Source organism: Coregonus lavaretus, assembly GCF_964263955.1.
Source record: "Coregonus lavaretus genome assembly, chromosome: 1".
In the NCBI taxonomy this organism is placed as follows: domain Eukaryota; kingdom Metazoa; phylum Chordata; class Actinopteri; order Salmoniformes; family Salmonidae; genus Coregonus; species Coregonus lavaretus.
In genome coordinates, this window is record NC_139988.1 from 8,913,168 (window position 1) to 8,933,068 (window position 19,901).

Consider the following 19,901-nt stretch of genomic DNA (forward strand, 5'->3'; position numbering starts at 1 on the left):
GATTGTGGACTACAGGAAAAGGATGACTGAGCACGCCCCTATTCTCATTGACGGGACAGTAGTGGAGCAGGTTGAGAGCTTCAAGTTCCTTGGTGTCCACATCACCAACAAACTATCATGGTTCAAACACACCAAGACAGTCGTGAAGAGGGCACGACAATGCTTATTCCCCCTCAGGAGACTGAAAAGATTTGGCATGGGTCCTCAGATCCTCAAAAAGTTATACAGCTGCACCATCGAGAGCATCCTGACTGGTTGCATCACCAACTGGTATGGCAACTGCTCGGCCTCTGACCGCAAGGCACTACAGAGGGTAGTGTGTACGGCCCAATACATCACTGGGGCCAAGCTTCCTGCCATCCAGGACCTCTATACCAGGCGGTGTCAGAGGAAGGCACTAAAAATTGCCAAAGACTCCAGATACCCTAGTCATAGACTGTTCTCTCTGCTAGCGCACGGCAAGCGGTACCGGAGCGCCAAGTCTAGGTCAAAAAGGCTTCTTAACAGCTTCTACCCCCAAGCCATAAGATTCCATAACAGCTAATCAAATGGCTACCCGGACTATTTGCATTGCTGCTTTACACTGCTGCTACTCTCTGTTTATTATCTATGTATAGTCACTTTACCTCTACCTACATGTACATATTACCTCAATTACCTCGACTAACCGGTGCCCCCACACATTGAATCTGTACCGGTACCCCCTGTATATAGCCTCGCCACTGTTATTTTACTGCTGTTCTTTAATTATTTGTTATTCTTCTATTTTTCTTCTTGTTTTATTTTGTACTTATCTTTTTTTTAACTTAACACTTATTTTTCTCAAAACTGCATTATTGGTTAAGGGCTTGTAAGTAAGCATTTCACTGTAAGGTCTACACCTGTTGTATTCAGCGCATGTGACAAATAAAATGTGATTTGATTTGAGTGGTTGTGTCCAAACTTTTGACTGGTGCTGTATATTAAAGACATAATGTTAGCCTATTGTTATTGTTATAAGAACTCATGGGTTTATTTTGATTTGCAACACTGACATGTTGACATGTTCCATGGGGACATTGCATGATTCATGGCCTATTTATGCTTTATATTCAATCATCAGAATAATAATTGTTTTTCAATAATCAATATTGTTTAAATAATGTCCTTCCCAAATAAGATAAAAACCTTTTCTTTTGATTCAGAGTCAATTTTAAATGTGAAATTATGTCAATAACTGCAGGGTCGATTCAATTCGATTCAGGATCCGCTCATAAACCTCATGTGAGGGTTAGTGATGCAGCACTGTATAACTGGAGGAGAGGCTGCTGCTCGTGCTCTCTCAAGAGCCGTGCATCTTGGACCGACAAAGAGAGGATGAGAGACAGCGGTCCACCATGTGAGACCTGACATTCGGATGGAATGATGCGGCGAGTAAATCGCGAATGATAGTTTGATAGAGCCAGAAGGCCTACATTTTCAACATGGCAGCAGCGTAGTAAATGTGCTACATATGCATTTGTACATCGTGGTACGTTTGTAGAATCCATCGCAGTAGAGGAGGATGGGCTCGCAAGTGGTACAGACTTTGCGTCAAGGGGTTTGGGCATCATTGACCGGAGGATGGTACCATGACCCGGACCAGAACAAATTCAATAACTCCTGTCACCTCTATTTGTGGATATTACTTCTTATGTTGCCACTATCACTACATTTGGTGAGTAAATTAAATCGAAGGCCCAGGCTATAAGGTTTTAATGCGCCGCCGCATCACGAAGCGCCCTTTTATTTGACAAACACGGTTCTCTTGGAGAAACATTCCATTCTCATATTTTATTTAGAGCAATATTTTTATTTTTCAGCACTGAAACGTTTCCGCTTATTTATTAATCAATTGAATTGGCAGAAAACTGAATTGTCGCTGTCGTGTATGACGATTATGACTATTCTAGAGGGACAAAGAAAATATGTTTATCTTAGTTCAAAAGTAGCAGTTGTAGGTTTGACGCCCCAGGGGGGATAGGTGATTGGACGAAAGAGGGAGCCACCCATCTTTTTGCATTGTTTATAAGTATATGCTGGACGGAGAAGGAGTCAGAGCAGCCATTACAATTCGAGGACACTGCTCTCCGGGGGTTTCATGACACCTGTAACTCATGCTGAAAGCTTGTGATATGAATAAACATGATCAAAGGTTCAGTATGAGCGGACTCCTTTGTTTGACAGCAATGAGCACCAACAGCCGACACGACACGACATAATGGAGGCTCCGCTGAGATTGGCCTGCAACTTCCCTTTGTTTCATTCATAAGCAGCGAGGTGACTACCGCTCAAGCCGGCTAAAAAAGGTGAGATTCCTCACAAATTATTGGGCATTAGTTGTTTGGCTGGCTTGTGAATGTGCGCTGGTGAAGGTGTACCATGTAAATTACTTGGGATTGTGCTGATGTGGTGCTATTGCGGTCGACTAAGGGTCCGTCATAATTATTCTAAAATTGTACAGCAATTGAAGGCAGATATAATAAAGGCAGATGATTAAAGGCAGAGATACGTATGCAATTAGGGCATTGTGAATCTGATAAGACCCCATGGGGGCCATCATAGGATGGGCCATAAATCCTGATTATGCATTCGGTGTTTCAGGTTAGTTCTGGGAACTATGAGGTGGACGGTTATATTGTAAGTTATTCTCATCTTGTAGCCGACGGGGTATCTGCTTGGGGTAACCGCTCATATAATATCCATATCTCACGGCAGCATAAAGTTAGAAGGGGATAAACGGAAAATAATTTAGGCACAATGCAGGGTTTCTTTTTACATGTTTTATGCCACATTGTACATAAAGGCTAATGCTAAAGGCTAAGGCTAAATGCTAATTGTGTTGCGTGCTACATGCTAACGGGTGTCCTTAGGGGTCCCATTGCGATGGAATAACACTCTTAAATGTGTTTGTGTGTGTAGAATTCAGAGTTCTACGCAAATGTGAGCTCTGTTAAGTGTAATTGTTCGATTATAAGGTATAAAATAGTGAGGTTGTAGCGGAATGCTAGCGTTCTATTGTCTGGGAATCGTATAGTTAAATGTATTTGCGCATGCGTTTAATTTTACGACACTACACTACAAAACGTGGGAGTTGGAGTTTATGGCACGAGATTATGAGACGTTGGGTTACGGTACTAAAACTACAACAAAGGGGATTGTGGGTAAAGTGTCATATTTCTGTTGGGCTGTGCTGCAGGGGGAGACAGAGAAACACAGACGAGGGAACAAAGAGGAAAGATTTGAAAATGAATTAAATCTTCTAGTTGTTACATCGGCTGTTGGTTAAAGATGAAACTTGTTTTGTGACCTATTGAATTGATAAATTAGATATATGTTGACGGATTATAATAAATTAAATTAAATGACGATTAAAATAAATAAAAATTAAATAAAAATGTTATTGATCTATTTAGTCCTGAGTTGATTCTTAGAGCGAATGTGAACGAAGGAATATTAAATATGGTTGAAATAACTCAGTGATTGCATTAACTACTAAAATCTTTTTGTGTCTCTGTTCTTTTGTCATATGAGAGGAACAATGGAGAGAGAAAGAGAGGGGGTGCTGACGTGACATCACGTGACGCGACAGAGGATCAGTCAAAAGGTTTTGGTACTGGTCTGTTTGCAAAATCTTCCCCTACAGGATGTTTGATGTTATGACAATTTCACATAGGCTTTGCAAATACTGATTCATTAAAAATTGCATTTGGGAGGCTCGGTGCATCACTTGGGGGTTGATTGGAGTTGTGTTGGGAATCAAGGACTGACATTATTCTGTAAAATTAAGATAATTAGGTGCTTATAGAGCAAGGGGGTTTATGGGAATTGTAGTGATGGTAGGGTTAGAGGCTTTGTTTTTAGGATTGTAGTCTGAAGTGGACTACTTGCATTTTCTTTCCTGATGGGTTGTGCTAAGATAGCCACTAATTGATAAATTGGTAAGATAGGATATAGAAATAAAAAATTGGTTTTAATTATTCATACGTTTTAATTGATTCTTTAATTGATTTTTTATTTTAATTAAAAATATTTGTTGAATAAAATTTTTAATAGAATTTTTTGATATTCATATTTTTGTTGATTGATTAAAAAATATATATATATTAATAATTAAAGGCTATATAGTCTAAAATAAAATAATTCACAATAAAGGAATATAAAAGGGTTGTTACAATGGGGAGAAAGGACAGCAAGGCTATGAAGGTGATTACACCTGTTGATATAGTACAAAATAGTAATCCTTTAGTTAAGGGTATTGCGAGGTTATCCGGCAAATGGAACAAACATTGGCCTGACATTGAACAACCATGGCCAGTGGAAGGGACTCTTAGCCCTGACGTCATCAACATCATGAAAGTGCTTCTGTCAATTTACAAGGCAGATCAGAAGAAGGGAAGAAAAGGCGACAGAAAAACTAAGGGCAGAAGTTAGTACACCTTTCTCACATACGGATTCAGCAAAAACACCCCCACCTTATGAGAAGGAAGTAGACCTTAGGGATGTTTATCCTCAGCTTCCAGGGATCATCCAGGAGGGTGATTATTGCATCAGAGATGAAGATGAACGAATAATAGATAGAGGACAAGCAGAAACGACAATGAAGATGAATCCAAAACTCCAGAAGTAAGAAAAACCGAGATGTCTGGAAACTAAGAGAAGAATGAGGTTCGGAAAGATGAGGATGAAGATACAGAAGAGAAGAAAAACTGCTGAGAAACGGATCCCAAGAATTGGAGGAGAAGAATACATTGAGGCCAAGAAGCTGAAGAAAAGTAAGAAGATGATGGGAGATGATATTTCGAGGACAGAACTTAGAATATAAGCTGTTGAAGAATCCTGATATGTCAACACCAAGAAAGAACAGGACCAAGAAACTCTCAGAAAACTCAATCATACAACTGGTGGAGAAGAGAAGCTTTGGTTATGAAGAATCAGAGTGAACCAAATCAACAATCACTGTTACAGCTTCAACTGAACAAGATCAAATACAATTGTACCAGCCAAGGGGGGTACCAGGTGTTTCATATCCACAGCCAGTTTCTGGATAGACACAGAATTGGAGAGGAAGAGGACGAGAAGGCTTAGAAGGAGGAGGAAGATTTCAGCTACACTTCCAGCAACTTTCAGAAGACTGTTATAATTATGGACAGGTTGGTCACTTTACCTGTGAGTGCAATAAGTCAGGAGGAAACATCAGAGGGAATTTCAGAGGAAGATACAGAAGCCAGTCAAGATCATCTGGAGGACCGGTGAACCCCTACAGGGGGCCGGAGCAAAGAGTCTAGAGCCTAGAAGATACGAAGGGGGGTGTCAGCTGATAGCACCGATTAGAGAAGAAGAGAAAATATCTAACAATTGAAGTGAAAACAAAGGACTATGAGAAATAATGGGGAATAGTGGAAAAACGTATCTGTGTTCAGCCTAAAGAGGTTAAACATCTCACTATGTAAAATTAACTAATTAGGATAGGGATTTGAGGTAGTAAAACAGCTAATTACTCTTAAGGAACCAATTGAGCTCTGCTATAAAAATCAAAGAGAAATTAAAATAGACATACTAATATTAGAACATATACCTATTGCATTGTTGGAAAGAGATGCATTGTGTAAATTGAACTGTACAATAAGATGTACACTAGACGGCTGTCTGGTAGAAGATTTTAAAAAGAATAGGGTTTTTGGGAATTATATTGGCTTAAAAAGATAATATCATAGGAAGGATGATAATCTATTAGACTGCCTATTAGACAATCTGTCTGGAAAATAAAGTTAAAAGGGGTGACTGTTATTCTGGGTTACATTCTTACACCAAGAGATTTCAGGCTAGGCTAAAAGGTGTTTAGTCGTTTGCCAAGTCTGTGTGTAAAGAAGTCATCACATATTCTAAAAATTGGTGGTAAAGGATTTTGTGAATAAATCAGTGGAAACGGTTTTTAAAGGTTAGGAGAAAAGATTAGATTAAAAAAAGTTAGGAGAACTAGGGTTGAAGGAACTCTAAGACAGTAAGCTAAGTTTCAATGTTAGTTAATAGTAAGAGAGAGAGAACAATGGTGAAGGACATTTTTAGAGTTTAGTGGGAAGATAAATATGGTAGGAGTTTAGATCTGTTAGGAGCAGATGCGTTGCTAAATGATAAGAGAATATTGAGGGTGATTGAGTATCTATATTACAGTTCCCAGCAGGAAGATCAAGGTAATTGTGGGTGTATTTTTTATAATCAAAAGTTTGAAAGTCAGGGATTAGAGGTAGGACTGAGAGTTGAAAAAGTGACACTAGTGGTGATAGATGGAAGTACAAGCAAAGAGTTCAAAGCTTTGGGGAAAATGGATGAAGTAACAACAATGACATCAACACTTCAGTCTATTATAACAACAGTGAGAAGCAATTTAACTCTTTCAACATTGATAGTTATTAAAGCCATAAATATATCGCATTTGATTATAAGGGAACCAATAGCTCCAGCACCAATTTTAGGGGGAAAAAGACTTATTAGGGTTAGGATGGGGACGTTCCTCCCACATGGAGAGATAATTATGGAGAAGAAGTATTGTTATCAGGACCAGATGTAGAAGCTGTTGCACCTAATCAAAGGAGGTATAGTTTGTAGGTTATGAGTGATTGTTCACTTATTTTGCATAATGTTACAGAGAAAGATCAGGGAGAATATACTTATCTAGTGCAAGCATTAAAATTTGTTCCGGTTAAGAATTATTGGTTAAAGGGCTATGTAATTCGTAAAGTGACGCTTATAATGGAAGATTTGAAGTCTGTTGAAGTTTCCACAGTCACCAAAGGAGTTCAGGAAGAATATGTTACAGTAGTCACTCCAACAGTAAATAATGCACATAGGATATCGGTAGCTTTCCCACTAGAAATAATTAAGGTTAATACATCAACTAAATCAACTACTTTAATGGTAACTTTGGAAAGGGATTAATGATACGATGGCAATGACAAATGTAGGAAGTATGACACAGACACAGACAACAACTTTTCTGAAATTAAAGGAGGTAGCAAGAGAGACTCAGGGGTTTATGATACGGATAGAGAGTCAATATAGATTCATCTGAAATAGTGAAGGATACTATCATGGAGGTACAGGATGAGGTCTTTGATTTTAATGACAGACAAGGAGAGGTATCTGATCAGTACCGCTCGTTAGGGAAGAGAGAAAATAAATGCATGTAGTTTGATTCTTCTGTTGTGAAAATTAAAGATAGCTGGGCAGGTAGGAATCTTTGGTTCCAGCTAGCTCATTCTGTAAGATCAGTGAGGAATCTTGAGGGTCCATGTCTGTTGAGAATTCCAGCACCAGAGACGTGGGGTTCCATTTTAGAGACGGTCGCTCAACCGCTATCATGTGTGTGTCAGTCTTATGCTTTGTCATGGCTGTTGTATCAGCAACGAGCATTGACAGATAAAGTAATGTCGTTGTCAAAACATTTGTTTAAGCCTAGGTTTAGGTGTTCTTGGATAAATGAATTACCCTATGGGAATTTGTTAGATGGGAAGTAAAATCAGGTAACAGCGAACCCTGAAGCATTGGAGGTGAAACCAGTGAGGGCTAAAAGTTGTTTTTGTTCTGTAAGGGGTATGTTTATGGGAATATCAGATTGTGATGAGTATATGATAACTTTGGGTATGCATGACCTTAAGGGTAGTAATGAGAAATATAATGTTACTTTTTATGTTCCAGTTAGTAAGAAAAGCAGGACTTTGATGGTTAAAAGATTAGCTTTTGCCTGACAATGTGACTATTGGGAATGTTAGAGATATTTAGAGGGTTTGTGGTGATAAAGCATATATATTCTTACCCTATGGATGGATAGGATGTTGTTACATGTCAACGTTGAAGCTTCCATATGAGGCTTTTACCATTAAAAGAGGGGTAGCACCGGACACAGATAAATCTGAAGCTAGGTTTGGAAATAGGATGAAAAGAGACATGGCGACATGTCATAGTCTTCAAGCCTATCATTGAAGGATAAGTCTAAGAGAGAAGGGGGGACTTTTTCCATGGTATGGTGTAACATTTGGGAAGATCATATTGATAATATTAGTTATACTTTGAGTCCAGATAGTTCAGATATTATCACTAGGGTTATATATGCATTGAAGAATATAAGGGATGCATTTGGTAGATCTGAAGGAGCTGGATGGTCAGCGAAGACTTGGTTGCAAGATCAGTTAGGCCAGTAGGAGCAGTGATGGATTACATTTTAATAGCAGCTTTGATAACACTGTGTGTGATGTTTGTAATTTGTTACTGACCTTTGAGAAAGCTATGATATTGAGATAGGTTGGAGTAGTGATGCCTGGAGACAACACTCAGATGCCGGTGTTGACTGTTCCTGATCTGGATGAAGATGGACAAGTAGAACTGGATGGATAAATATCCTTTTTGATGATTTGATCATTTTTCAATTTTTTTTTCAATATTAGTGTGATTTTAGTATGATTTTATGAATCAAAGGGGGGAAATGGGTTAATGTGATTCATACATCATTTATATATATCATTTTTATATTCTTAGTTGATCTTGATGTTTAATTTGAAAGTGTTTGTTTTGCAAAAGATACTGTTTGGTCTTTTCTTTTCTTCCAGAAGCATTTGGGGGAACATGTAGAGATTGAAATACTCAAACAAGGACAATATGAAGGGACAATATGAAGGGACAATATGAAAGGACAATGACTGGAGGAGATGGAACCAGGAAGGAGTGGAAAGGTTCTGATTCCATCATCAACAATGCATTGGAAGTCGAGACTACGGGAGGAGATTAAGTGTAGTGGACTACATTCCAGTGTCTGCAATGAAATATAGACATATTTGCATGTGTAATACATAATTTGTATTTATAATTTGTATACATAAAATGTTTTTGGTTTAATGTTAAAGATACTCAATAAGATAAATTGTTACTTGTCATAATCCTATTCTGTTTGGTTTCGAGACTTTTAGTTAGTCTCGAAGGGGGGATATGTCGTGTATGACGATTATGACTATTCTAGAGGGACAAAGAAAATATGTTTATCTTAGTTCAAAAGTAGCAGTTGTAGGGTGACGCCCCAGGGGGGATAGGTGATTGGACGAAAGAGGGAGCCACCCATCTTTTTGCATTGTTTATAAGTATATGCTGGACGGAGAAGGAGTCAGAGCAGCCATTACAATTCGAGGACAGGTGTTTCATGACACCTGTAACTCATGCTGAAAGCTTGTGATATGAATAAACATGATCAAAGGTTCAGTATGAGCGGACTCCTTTGTTTGACAGCAATGAGCACCAACAGCCGACGCGACACGACATCGCATTTTTCTCTGAATCCTGTAGGCTAGCATGTATCCCAGTGGCGGGATCTATGGCTGCCACAGTGATGAAAAAGCGGAGAAAAGCACACCTAACCCGTCTCTCCCGTTTGGATGTGATAGTAAGCCTACAGCAGGCACTCCTTTACATCTGAGCAAATTAGTGTCTAGTAGGTCTAGGTCATGAATTCTGTTTGGGTTTGGTATAATTTGGTCAAGATAGCCTATAAAATTATTTCGGCCACCAGATGTGGTCTCTTTAATGTGTCCCTTTATTGTCATCATAATGGAATTGCATCTATTATCTTGCAGGAATGCTATACTCTTCTCAGACCTACTGTGTTTCAGAATAGTACCTCTTGTCTGCTTAAATAAATGAGTGGTTTCAATTAGTATTGATCTAAGAAAACCCCCACAATGATTGTTTCACAGTTTATTTACAATTAACTTGATAAAAAAGGTCAAACAACATATTAACTTTTCTGAAGACCAAAAGCCTTCTGGTTATTTGTGCAGATGTTAAAGTGAAAGAGTACTGTCATTCTCATGTAATGGTGTAATATGTCGCACCGCGAACCCATTTCAAGCAGATTGGTTTTGTCCTCTATTTCATGTTCTTATTTTATTCTCTATATCATAGAATGTGAGATTGTATCACTTTATAACAGCCTGCATTTCTATTCTCTGGATTTTTCAAAAAAATAGTTATAGAAGTAAGATAGAATAGCTCTTGTCAATGAATTGTTTTTGGTTGATATGTCACTGTTTTGGTTGACTTGGTCCTCAGAGTTTGATTACAAAGGCTAACTGTTCCTCTGAATTATAGATCAGAGCAAGTCACAAACCCAAGGCTTTACTGTTCATGATTTCATGTAGGCCTATAGCATACCTGGTGTTTCAACATCATGAACACCATGCACTATTGCACATATTCGTTTCTATTGATAGATTGAATTGTCTGATGACTCTTCTCAGTATGTAGCTGAGGGGCCACATCACCACATTAAATGGGTGGAGCATTGACTTCTCAATCAGATCATCCTCAGGCAATAGTTTTTTAGGATTGCCTTTGGCTGTTTGAGCATAATGTTACATACGTAACATTACAGCCCCAAATAGCTCCTCTGGTGTTAAGTCTACACCCAAGATGAAGGGTTATGTTTCAGACTTGTTATCATATTATTGACGAAAGGGTGGGATGCACTCTGCCGACTGTGATGAAGAAGAAGAAAGTATTTTTGAATTATTATACTTTTTTGGTCAATATACAGTGGGGAGAACAAGTATTTGATACACTGCCGATTTTGTAGGTTTTCCTACTTACAAAGCATGTAGAGGTCTGTCATTTTTATCATAGGTGCACTTCAACTGTGAGAGACGGAATCTAAAACAAAAATCCAGAAAATCACATTGTATGATTTTTAAGTAATTCATTTGCATTTTATTGCATGACATAAGTATTTGATACATCAGAAAAGCAGAACTTAATATTTGGTACAGAAACCTTTGTTTGCAATTACAGAGATCATACGTTTCCTGTAGGTCTTGACCAGGTTTGCACACACTGCAGCAGGGATTTTGGCCCACTCCTCCATACAGACCTTCTCCAGATCCTTCAGGTTTCAGGGCTGTCGCTGGGCAATACGGACTTTCAGCTCCCTCCAAATATTTTCTATTGGGTTCAGGTCTGGAGACTGGCTAGGCCACTCCAGGACCTTGAGATGCTTCTTACGGAGCCACTCCTTAGTTGCCCTGGCTGTGTGTTTTGGGTCGTTGTCATGCTGGAAGACCCAGCCACGACCCATCTTCAATGCTCTTACTGAGGGAAGGAGGTTGTTGGCCAAGATCTCGCGATACATGGCCCCATCCATCCTCCCCTCAATACGGTGCAGTCGTCCTGTCCCCTTTGCAGAAAAGCATCCCCAAAGAATGATGTTTCCACCTCCATGCTTCACGGTTGGGATGGTGTTCTTGGGGTTGTACTCATCCTTCTTCTTCCTCCAAACACGGCGAGTGGAGTTTAGACCAAAAAGCTCTATTTTTGTCTCATCAGACCACATGACCTTCTCCCATTCCTCCTCTGGATCATCCAGATGGTCATTGGCAAACTTCAGATGGGCCCGGACATGCGCTGGCTTGAGCAGGGGGACTTGCATGAGCTGCAGGATTTTAATCCATGATGGCGTAGTGTGTTACTAATGGTTTTCTTTGAGACTGTGGTCCCAGCTCTCTTCAGGTCATTGACCAGGTCCTGCCGTGTAGTTCTGGGCTGATCCCTCACCTTCCTCATGATAATTGATGCCCCACGAAGTGAGATCTTGCATGGAGCCCCAGACCGAGGGTGATTGACCGTCATCTTGAACTTCTTCCATTTTCTAATAATTGCGCCAACAGTTGTTGCTTTCTCACCAAGCTGCTTGCCTATTGTCCTGTAGCCCATCCCAGCCTTGTGTAGGTCTACAATTTTATCCCTGATGTCCTTACATAGCTCTCTGGTCTTGGCCATTGTGGAGAGGTTGGAGTCTGTTTGATTGAGTGTGTGGACAGGTGTCTTTTATACAGGTAACGAGTTCAAACAGGTGCAGTTAATACAGGTAATGAGTAGAGAACAGGAGGGCTTCTTAAAGAAAAACTAATAGGTCTGTGAGACCCGGAATTCTTACTGGTTGGTAGGTGATCAAATACTTATGTCATGCAATAAATTGCAAATTAATTACTTAAAAATCATACAATGTGATTTTCTGGATTTTTGTTTTAGATTCCATCTCTCACAGTTGAAGTGTACCTATGATAAAAATTACAGACCTCTACATGCTTTGTAAGTAGGAAAACCTGCAAAATCGGCAGTGTATCAAATACTTGTTCTCCCCACTGTAGGTGTTTTGAGATATTGAGGGAGTTAGTGTGTTCTATCCTCAGACTCTTCCGCCCACCACCATGGCACTTAGTATATACTGCACCTCAGTCACCATCTTCTTCATCACCATAAAGATGGTCAACTATCGCCTCCATGCGATGTTTGATAAAGGCGACGTTGTGCCCCCAAGCAGTCTCTCTGATGTCATCCAAGGTGCAGAGAATAATAGCAACGTCTCAGATTCATGTCTTCCAGCTACATTAAGGTGAGCATGTTTATAAAAACAAAATGTATAACCAATATATTCCAAAGTATATATAGCTTTGAAGTAGTGCTTTTGTCTTGAAAAACATGAAGTCATCCTATGTTAAAGGAACTACCACAGATGACTACATACTCTCTACATCTTTCCAAATAGGAAAAGCAGCACGGTTCCTGACAGTGTTGCCATGACAATGTTGACCAGAAACAGGCAGAGTCCAGTCATCCAGGTTACAGTGAAACAGATAGAGACGGACCCTGGGTTGATTGGAGTGGTTAGTGTACCATTTAAACTACTCTTGAGCTTCATTCTAATACTATATTATACTGAACAAAAATATAAATGCAACATGTAAAGTCTTGGTCCCATGTTTCAAGAGCTGAAATAAAATATCCCAGAAATGTTCCATACGCACAAAAAGCTAATTTCTGTCAAATTTTGTGCACAAATTTGTTTATATCCCTATGAGTGAGCATAACTCCTTTGCCAAGAGAATTCATCCACCTGACAGGTGTGGCATATCAAGAAGCTGATTAAACGGCATGATCATTACACAGGTGCACCTTGTGCTGGGGATAATAAAATGCTCATTACACAGGTGCACCTTGTGCTAGGGACAATTAAAGGCCACTCTAAAATGTGCAGTTTTGTCACACAACATAATGCCACAGATGTCTCAAGTTTTGAAGGAGCGTGCAATTGGCATGCTCACTGCCGGAATGTCCACCAGAGCTGTTGCCAGAGAATTTAATGTTCAATTCTCTACCATAAGCCACCTCCAACGTTGTTTTAGAGAATTTGGCAGTACGTCCAACCGGCCTCACAACCGCAGACCACATGTAACCACACCAGCCCAGGACCTCCACATCCGGCTTCTTCACCTGCGGGATCGTCTGAGACCAGTCACCTGGGCAGCTGATGAAACTGCGGAGTATTTCTGTCTGTAATAAAGCCCTTTTGTGGGGAAAAACTCATTCTGATTGGCTGGGCCTGGCTCCCCAGTGGGTGGCCCTGGCTCCCAAGTGGGTGGCCCACCCATGGCTGCGTCCCCTGCCCAGTCATGTGAAATCCAGTGATTAGGGCCTAATGAATGTACTTCAATTGACTGATTTCGTTATATGAACTGTAACTCAGTAAAATCATTGAAATTGTTGCATGTTGTGTTTATATTAGTATATTATGGATTATAAACTGGTGGTTCAAGCCCTGAATGCTGATTGGCTGACAGCCGTGGTATATCAGACCGTATACCACGGGCATGACAAAACATATATTTTTACTGCTCTAATTACGTTGGTAACCCGTTTATAATAGCAATAAGGCACCTTGGGGGTTTGTGGTGTATTGCCAATATATCACGGCTAAGGGCTGTGTCCAGGCACTCCGCGATGCGTCGTGCCTATGAACAGCCTTAGCCGTGGTATATTGGCCATATACCACACCCCCTCGTGCCTTATTGCTTAAATATAATTTTTTTAGTTTAATGAGCACCATTTTCCCCATTTTTCTTTCCACCATCATCTCTTGCCCTTACAGGAGTGCCCAAAATCAGAAGACTTAAAGAATACTGAAGGTACTGTACTCTCATATGTTTTATAAACTGATCTAATTTCCCCCTATAGCAGGAAATGGGTTTTCTATTCTCAAATCTCACTTTGAGAATGAAATGTTCTTCCTGGAATGCATTGTATGGATGTAGTGATAGATTGATTAGCACTCATTATGCTAGCCTAGCACATTATTGCTTCAAATAGGCTCAGATAAGCATGCCATCAGCTTCCAGTAAATGGTGGTTTTGCAAAGTGTTGCTGAGAAGATCAATATCCTTTATTGTTAGTTAAGAGCAGAAATTGTAATGACTGAGACGTAATTTTTTTGTATTTATGAGTCATTCTAAATTCCTGTCAATATGCTCTTTGTAACAGTAGTATATATGTTGCAGCCCATATTGACAGTATCCCTGAGGAGAAACAACCCACAGAGAGCCTGCAGCCTGAGGAGGAGCTCTCCCCAGAGGACCTGTCTAGCCCCAACCCTGACCAGGCCGCCCCTCTCCTGCTGGGGGAGCAGAAGCATGTGGCTGGTAGGGAGACTGCTGATGAGGGACTGCCCTCCTCCAAGGGGAGTGATGAAGAGAGAAGAAAGCAAACAGAGCAGGAAAAACAGCCCCAACAGGACCCCAACAACAGCTCTCTAGACCAGCCAGAGGAGACATACTGCTCGGACGAGATCGCTGTTGTCTTGGTGGACAACTCTGACCCATTAGCCCGCCTGGACGAGAACGACACGGTCAAGATCATCATCACCATGAGCTGTGATGCCCAGACGGCTGCGGAGCTGGAGGAGTTGGTCAAACAGAGCATCCTGGAGTCTGCCCAGGCACAGATAGGCATCGACCACCATGGAGGGGCTGCTGGCGACTGCCTCATCAAAATTCCTGTTATCACCTTTGACTCGCCTGAGGATGATGAATGGAGTGGTGCAGAGAATGAAAGGGAACCCTTATCTGAGCCTGACCCTGCTCAGCTGCAGACTCCAAGCCCAGACGGCCAGATCACCAAAGAGTTGATGAGCTCTGACTCTGCCGTTCTGGACTGCCGGGACTACAACGAGGCAGACCTGGAACACCCCAGCCCCCTGTTGACCACAGCCGACAACAGGTCCTCTGGCATCGACGTCCACTCCCACCCTGACGAGAACGACCCTCCTGACCTCAATGTGGATGCAGATGGCTTCCTGCGAATCCCGTCTACGTTCAGGAACTACGGCCTGGGGGGCAGGACACACGTGCGAGGCTTGAGCATGGACAGTGGGAAGGATGCAGTCCTCATTGCGGACAGATCACAGAACAGACAGACTACCATGACCTCGTCCAAGTCAGACCTGGAGGCCAAGGAGGGCCAGATCCCCAACGAGTCCAACTTTGTGGAGTTTGTGTCACTGCTGGAGTCCATTAACAGCACCATGGGAGCCAGTGGAAACCCACCAGAGGAGGTGACTGAAGAGGGAGCCAGAGCCATGAAGGAAGGTTAGTCTAGCCATATGCATGGTTCCCTGTCTTCCCTGAAATGTATCTTCATGGGGGGGTCTTCATATACAGCGCCTTCGGAAAGTATTCAGACCCCTTGACTTTTTCCACATTTTGTTTTTTCCCCCTCATCAATCTACACACAATACCCCATAATGACAAAGAAAAAACAGGTTTTTCAATTTTTTTTCAAAATGGAAATATGACATTTACACAAGTATTCAAACCCTTTACTCAGTACTTTGTTGAAGCACCTTTGGCAGCTATTACAGACGCTACAAGCTTGGCAAACCTGTATTTGGGGAGCTTCTCCTATTCTTCTCTGCAGATCCTCTCAAGCTCTGTCAGGTTGGATGGGGAGCGTCGCTGCACAGCTATTTTCAGGTCTCTCCAGAAATGTTCGATCAGGTTCAAGTCCAGGCTCTGGCTGGGCCACTCAAGGACATTCAGAGACTTGTCCCGAAGCCACTCCTGCGTTGTCTTGGCTGTGTGCTTAGGGTCGTTGTCCTGTTGGAAGGTGAACCTTCGCCCCAGTCTGAGGTCCTAAGCGCTCTGGAGCAGGTTTTCATCAAGGATCTCTCTGTACTTTGCTCCGTTCATCTTTCCCTCGATCCTGACTAGTCTCCCAGTTCCTGCCACTAAAAAACATCCCCACAGCATGATACTGCCACCACCATGCTTCACCGTAGGGATGGTATTGGTCAGGTGATGAGCGGTGCCTGGTTTCCTTCAGACGTGACACTTGGCATTCAGGCCAAAGAGTTCAATCTTGGTTTCATCAGACCAGAGAATCTTGTTTCTCATGGTCTGAAAGTCTTTAGATGCCTTTTGGCAAACTCCAAGCGGGCTGTCATGTGCCTTTTACTGATGAGTGGCTTCCGTCTGGCCACTCTACTATAAAGGCCTCCTTGGTGGAGTGCTGCAGAGATGGTTGTCCTTCTGGGAGGTTCTCCCATCTCCACAAAGGAACTATGGAACTCTGTCAGAGTGACCATCGGGTTCTTGGTCACCTCCCTGACCAAGGCCCTTCTCCCCCGATTGCTCAGTTTGGCCGGGCGGCCAGCTCTAGGAAGAGTCTTGGTGGTTCCAAACTTTTTCCATTTAAGAATGATGGAGGCCACTGTGTTCTTGGGGACCTTCAATGCTGCAGACATTTTTTGGTACCCTTCCCCAGATCTGTGCCTCGACACAATCCTGTCTTGAGCTCTATGGACAATTCCTTCATCCTCATGGCTTGGTTTTTGCTCTGACATGCATTGTCAACTGTGGGACCTTATATAGACTGGTGTGTGCCTTTCTAAATTGTGTCCAATTAATCAAATATTCCACAGGTGGACTCCAATCAAGTTGTAGAAACATCTCAAGGATGATCAATGGAAACAGGATGCACCTGAGCCCAATTTCGAGTATCATAGCAAAGGGTCTGAATACTTATGTAAATAAGGTATTTCTGTTTTTATTTGTAATACATTTACAAACATTTCTAAAAATCTGTTTTCGCTTTGTCATTATGGGGTATTGTGTGTAGATTGATGAGGAAACGTTTTTATTTAATCAATTTTAGAATAAGGCTGTAATGTAACAAAATGTGGAAAAAATGGAGGGGTCTGAATACTTTCCGAATGCACTGTAAATGTAGACATATAAGAGGGTGGCATATAAGAGGGTAGCGGTTAAGAGCGTTGGGCCAGTAACTGAAAGGTCGCTGGCTCAAATCCCTAAGCCGACCAGGTGAAAAATCTGTCGATGTGCCCTTGAGCAAGGCACTTAACCCTAATTGCTCCTGTAAGTCGCTCTGGATAAGAGTGTCTGCTAAAATGTAAATGTAAATATGATTTTAGGAGAGAACCTATTGTCTCTGTTGTGCAAAATAATAATAATTTGCTGGTCAAATTGAAAAGGGATGTTGTTTTTTCAGAGGACGTCACTGACGCTAACACAGAGACAGAGAGCCAGCAGGAGCGTCCAATCCCTCCCAATATTCTGGCCACAACAGACACCCTCCACATGACCCCCGAAACACGGATCCCCATTGTGTCTCCAGACAGGTAAACCTTTTCAAATGTCTCTTAGATGTAAAAGGTCATCATCACAATTGACTTTCTTTTGTTCTTTAATCTGATCTTTATTGGAAATGAATAAATGTTTTGATCGTTGTACAGTTTGTCCTCTACTCTCAGTCCCCAGACAGACCAGGATAAAGAGCCAGACTACGACTCCCTGCCCTCCCAAACATCTCAGTCAGAGAGCTCCATGCTCCAGGTCATATGAAGACCAGAGGCCACTAACAAGGAGGACGCCTATAAGTTCCATACAGTCCACAGTAAGTGCAAAATATTGGGGTAAATTCACTGAAGACTACAAACTCGTTACAAACCTTGGATAATGTGGTAGTGAATTGTTTGTTATTGCCCAGCTATTTTATAACATAGTGTATATGACTTACGTCACATCAGGTAGGTGTTTTAAACATGAGGTTCTGTCTGTTCTCTATTCCAGGAGACAGACCTCGTAAACTGTATGCTGAGAGAGCACTAAACCTTCCCCTGGGAGCTGAACTTATCACAGGCAACATGTGGTGCTAAGGCTAAGTTATTTGATATGTAATATTTGTATAACGTTCTTGTTGTGTTCTAACCATATTTGACATTTTAGTATTTTAAAACTTAATGTGCTTCTCCATGTCATCCTTGTCGTGTACCCAGTGATCTCCTGTCCACTTCCTCGGAGTGCCAGGACGGGCTGGCGGGCCCACACACAGACTGCCCCTTCCAGCGCCGCAGGCTCCGGCCTCGGAGAACGCACCCCGAAATCTTCCAGGTGACTACACCCCTTTCTCTCCCTCCCTTCTCCCTCTCCACCCATTCCTCCTCCCCTTCCCCCACACAACATCTTCCAAGTGACGTTACCCCCCCCCCCCCCCCTTCTACATTGTAGAATACTAGTGAAGACATCAAAACTATGAAACAACACATATGGAATCATGTAGTAACCAAAAAAGTGTTAAACAAATCAAAATATATTTTATATTTGAGATTCTTCAAATAGCCACCCTTTGCCTTGATGACAGCTTTGCACACTCTTGGCATTCTCTCAACCAGCTTCATGAGGTAGTCGCCTGGAATGCATTTCAATTAACAGGTGTGGCTTCTTAAATGTTAATTTGTGGAATTTATTTTCTTCATAATGCGTTTGAGCCAATCAGTTGTGTTGTGACAAGGTAGGGGTGATATACAGAAGATAGCCCTATTTGCTAAAAGACCAAGTCCATATTATGGCAAGAACAGCTCAAATAAGCAAAGAGAAATGACTGTCATGGGCCTCTCACTCCACCGGGTTACCACCTTAATTTTCTTCCACTCTGCTCACCACTCTCTCTACTCAGCCTAACTAGCTCCACCTGTCCCTGCTCTGCTCTGCTCTAATTACTCTGCCAGCTGCGCTGCATTACCCACTACCTCTCCCAGTATTTAAGGCCCTGTCTTTCAGCTCTCCGGTGTCAGATCGTCTGCAAAGCTCACACCCGGAACCTGTTTGCTCGCGCTTCTGGCTCTCCCTGGTTTTGTGACCCCGGACCTGCCTGTTTTTTGGATACTCTTCTGCCTCAGGAGATCCAGACCTGCTTCTGCCATTACGACTCCTGACTACTCTTCAATCCCGGTAACTCTGACCAGCCTTCTGCCTTGCTACTACGTATTTTGGATTTCCCTTGAACTGTACTGCTGCCTGGTTTCATTCCGCCCTGTTGTGTCTGTGTCTCCCCCCCCCAGGACTTCTGGACCACCCACCACCGGCTTCATAGGACGCATCGCTGCCACTGGGGGGGGCACAGACCCAGCGCATTGGACGGGATCCCTGTTACCCCTGGAGCCTTCATTCACTCCCTACTTCCCTTTTCCCCTGAAGTTTAATAAACTTTCTGGTGTGACGCAATTGTGGTCCTCTGGTCGTCTGTCTGAACCGTGACAGTACGATCTGACCATTATGGACTCAGCGCACACTTTCCCCGACATGGAAACCGATGAGCATGAGCAGCAGTTCCAGCAGCAGCAACAACAACTCGCCATGATCATTCAACTCCTCACCAACCTTACCCCAGCCAGTCTGCCCACCAGCCCAGCCCCCGAGTTACCTGCCCCGGTCATTGCAGCCGCTGCCCCGGAACCCAAGATTGGAAACCCCGAGCGGTTCAACGGCGATTCAACCCAGGTCCGGCCATTCCTGACTAGCTGCCGACTTCAGTTCTCCTTGCAGCCAAGGACCTTCGCCACGGAGGGGGCTAAAGTTGGGTATGCCATCACTCACCTGACGGGCCGAGCTCGACTCTGGGGAACAGCAGAGTTCGAACGTCAAACCCCCGCATGTGCAACCTTCGACCTGTTTGCTGAGGAGATGCTGAAGGTGTTTGACCTGGATTCACCCACTGCA

General features: G+C 42.3%; 1 protein-coding gene across 1 annotated transcript in view; it reads left to right on the forward strand.

The window, feature by feature from the left end:
- Positions 1-1,543: 1,543 nt before the first annotated feature.
- The window catches only part of LOC311130766 (pecanex-like protein 2), a gene marked incomplete at both ends in the record, with an annotated part of 46,232 nt that continues 27,874 nt past the window's right edge, over positions 1,544-19,901 (forward strand). Inside the window, 10 exon segments of the mRNA XM_084163559.1 lie at positions 1,544-1,696; positions 12,246-12,448; positions 12,602-12,719; positions 13,982-14,018; positions 14,388-15,473; positions 17,392-17,521; positions 17,636-17,741; positions 17,745-17,796; positions 17,973-18,051; positions 18,179-18,293. Of these exon segments, the coding sequence (XP_084019685.1) occupies positions 1,544-1,696; positions 12,246-12,448; positions 12,602-12,719; positions 13,982-14,018; positions 14,388-15,473; positions 17,392-17,521; positions 17,636-17,741; positions 17,745-17,796; positions 17,973-18,051; positions 18,179-18,293 (2,079 nt within the window).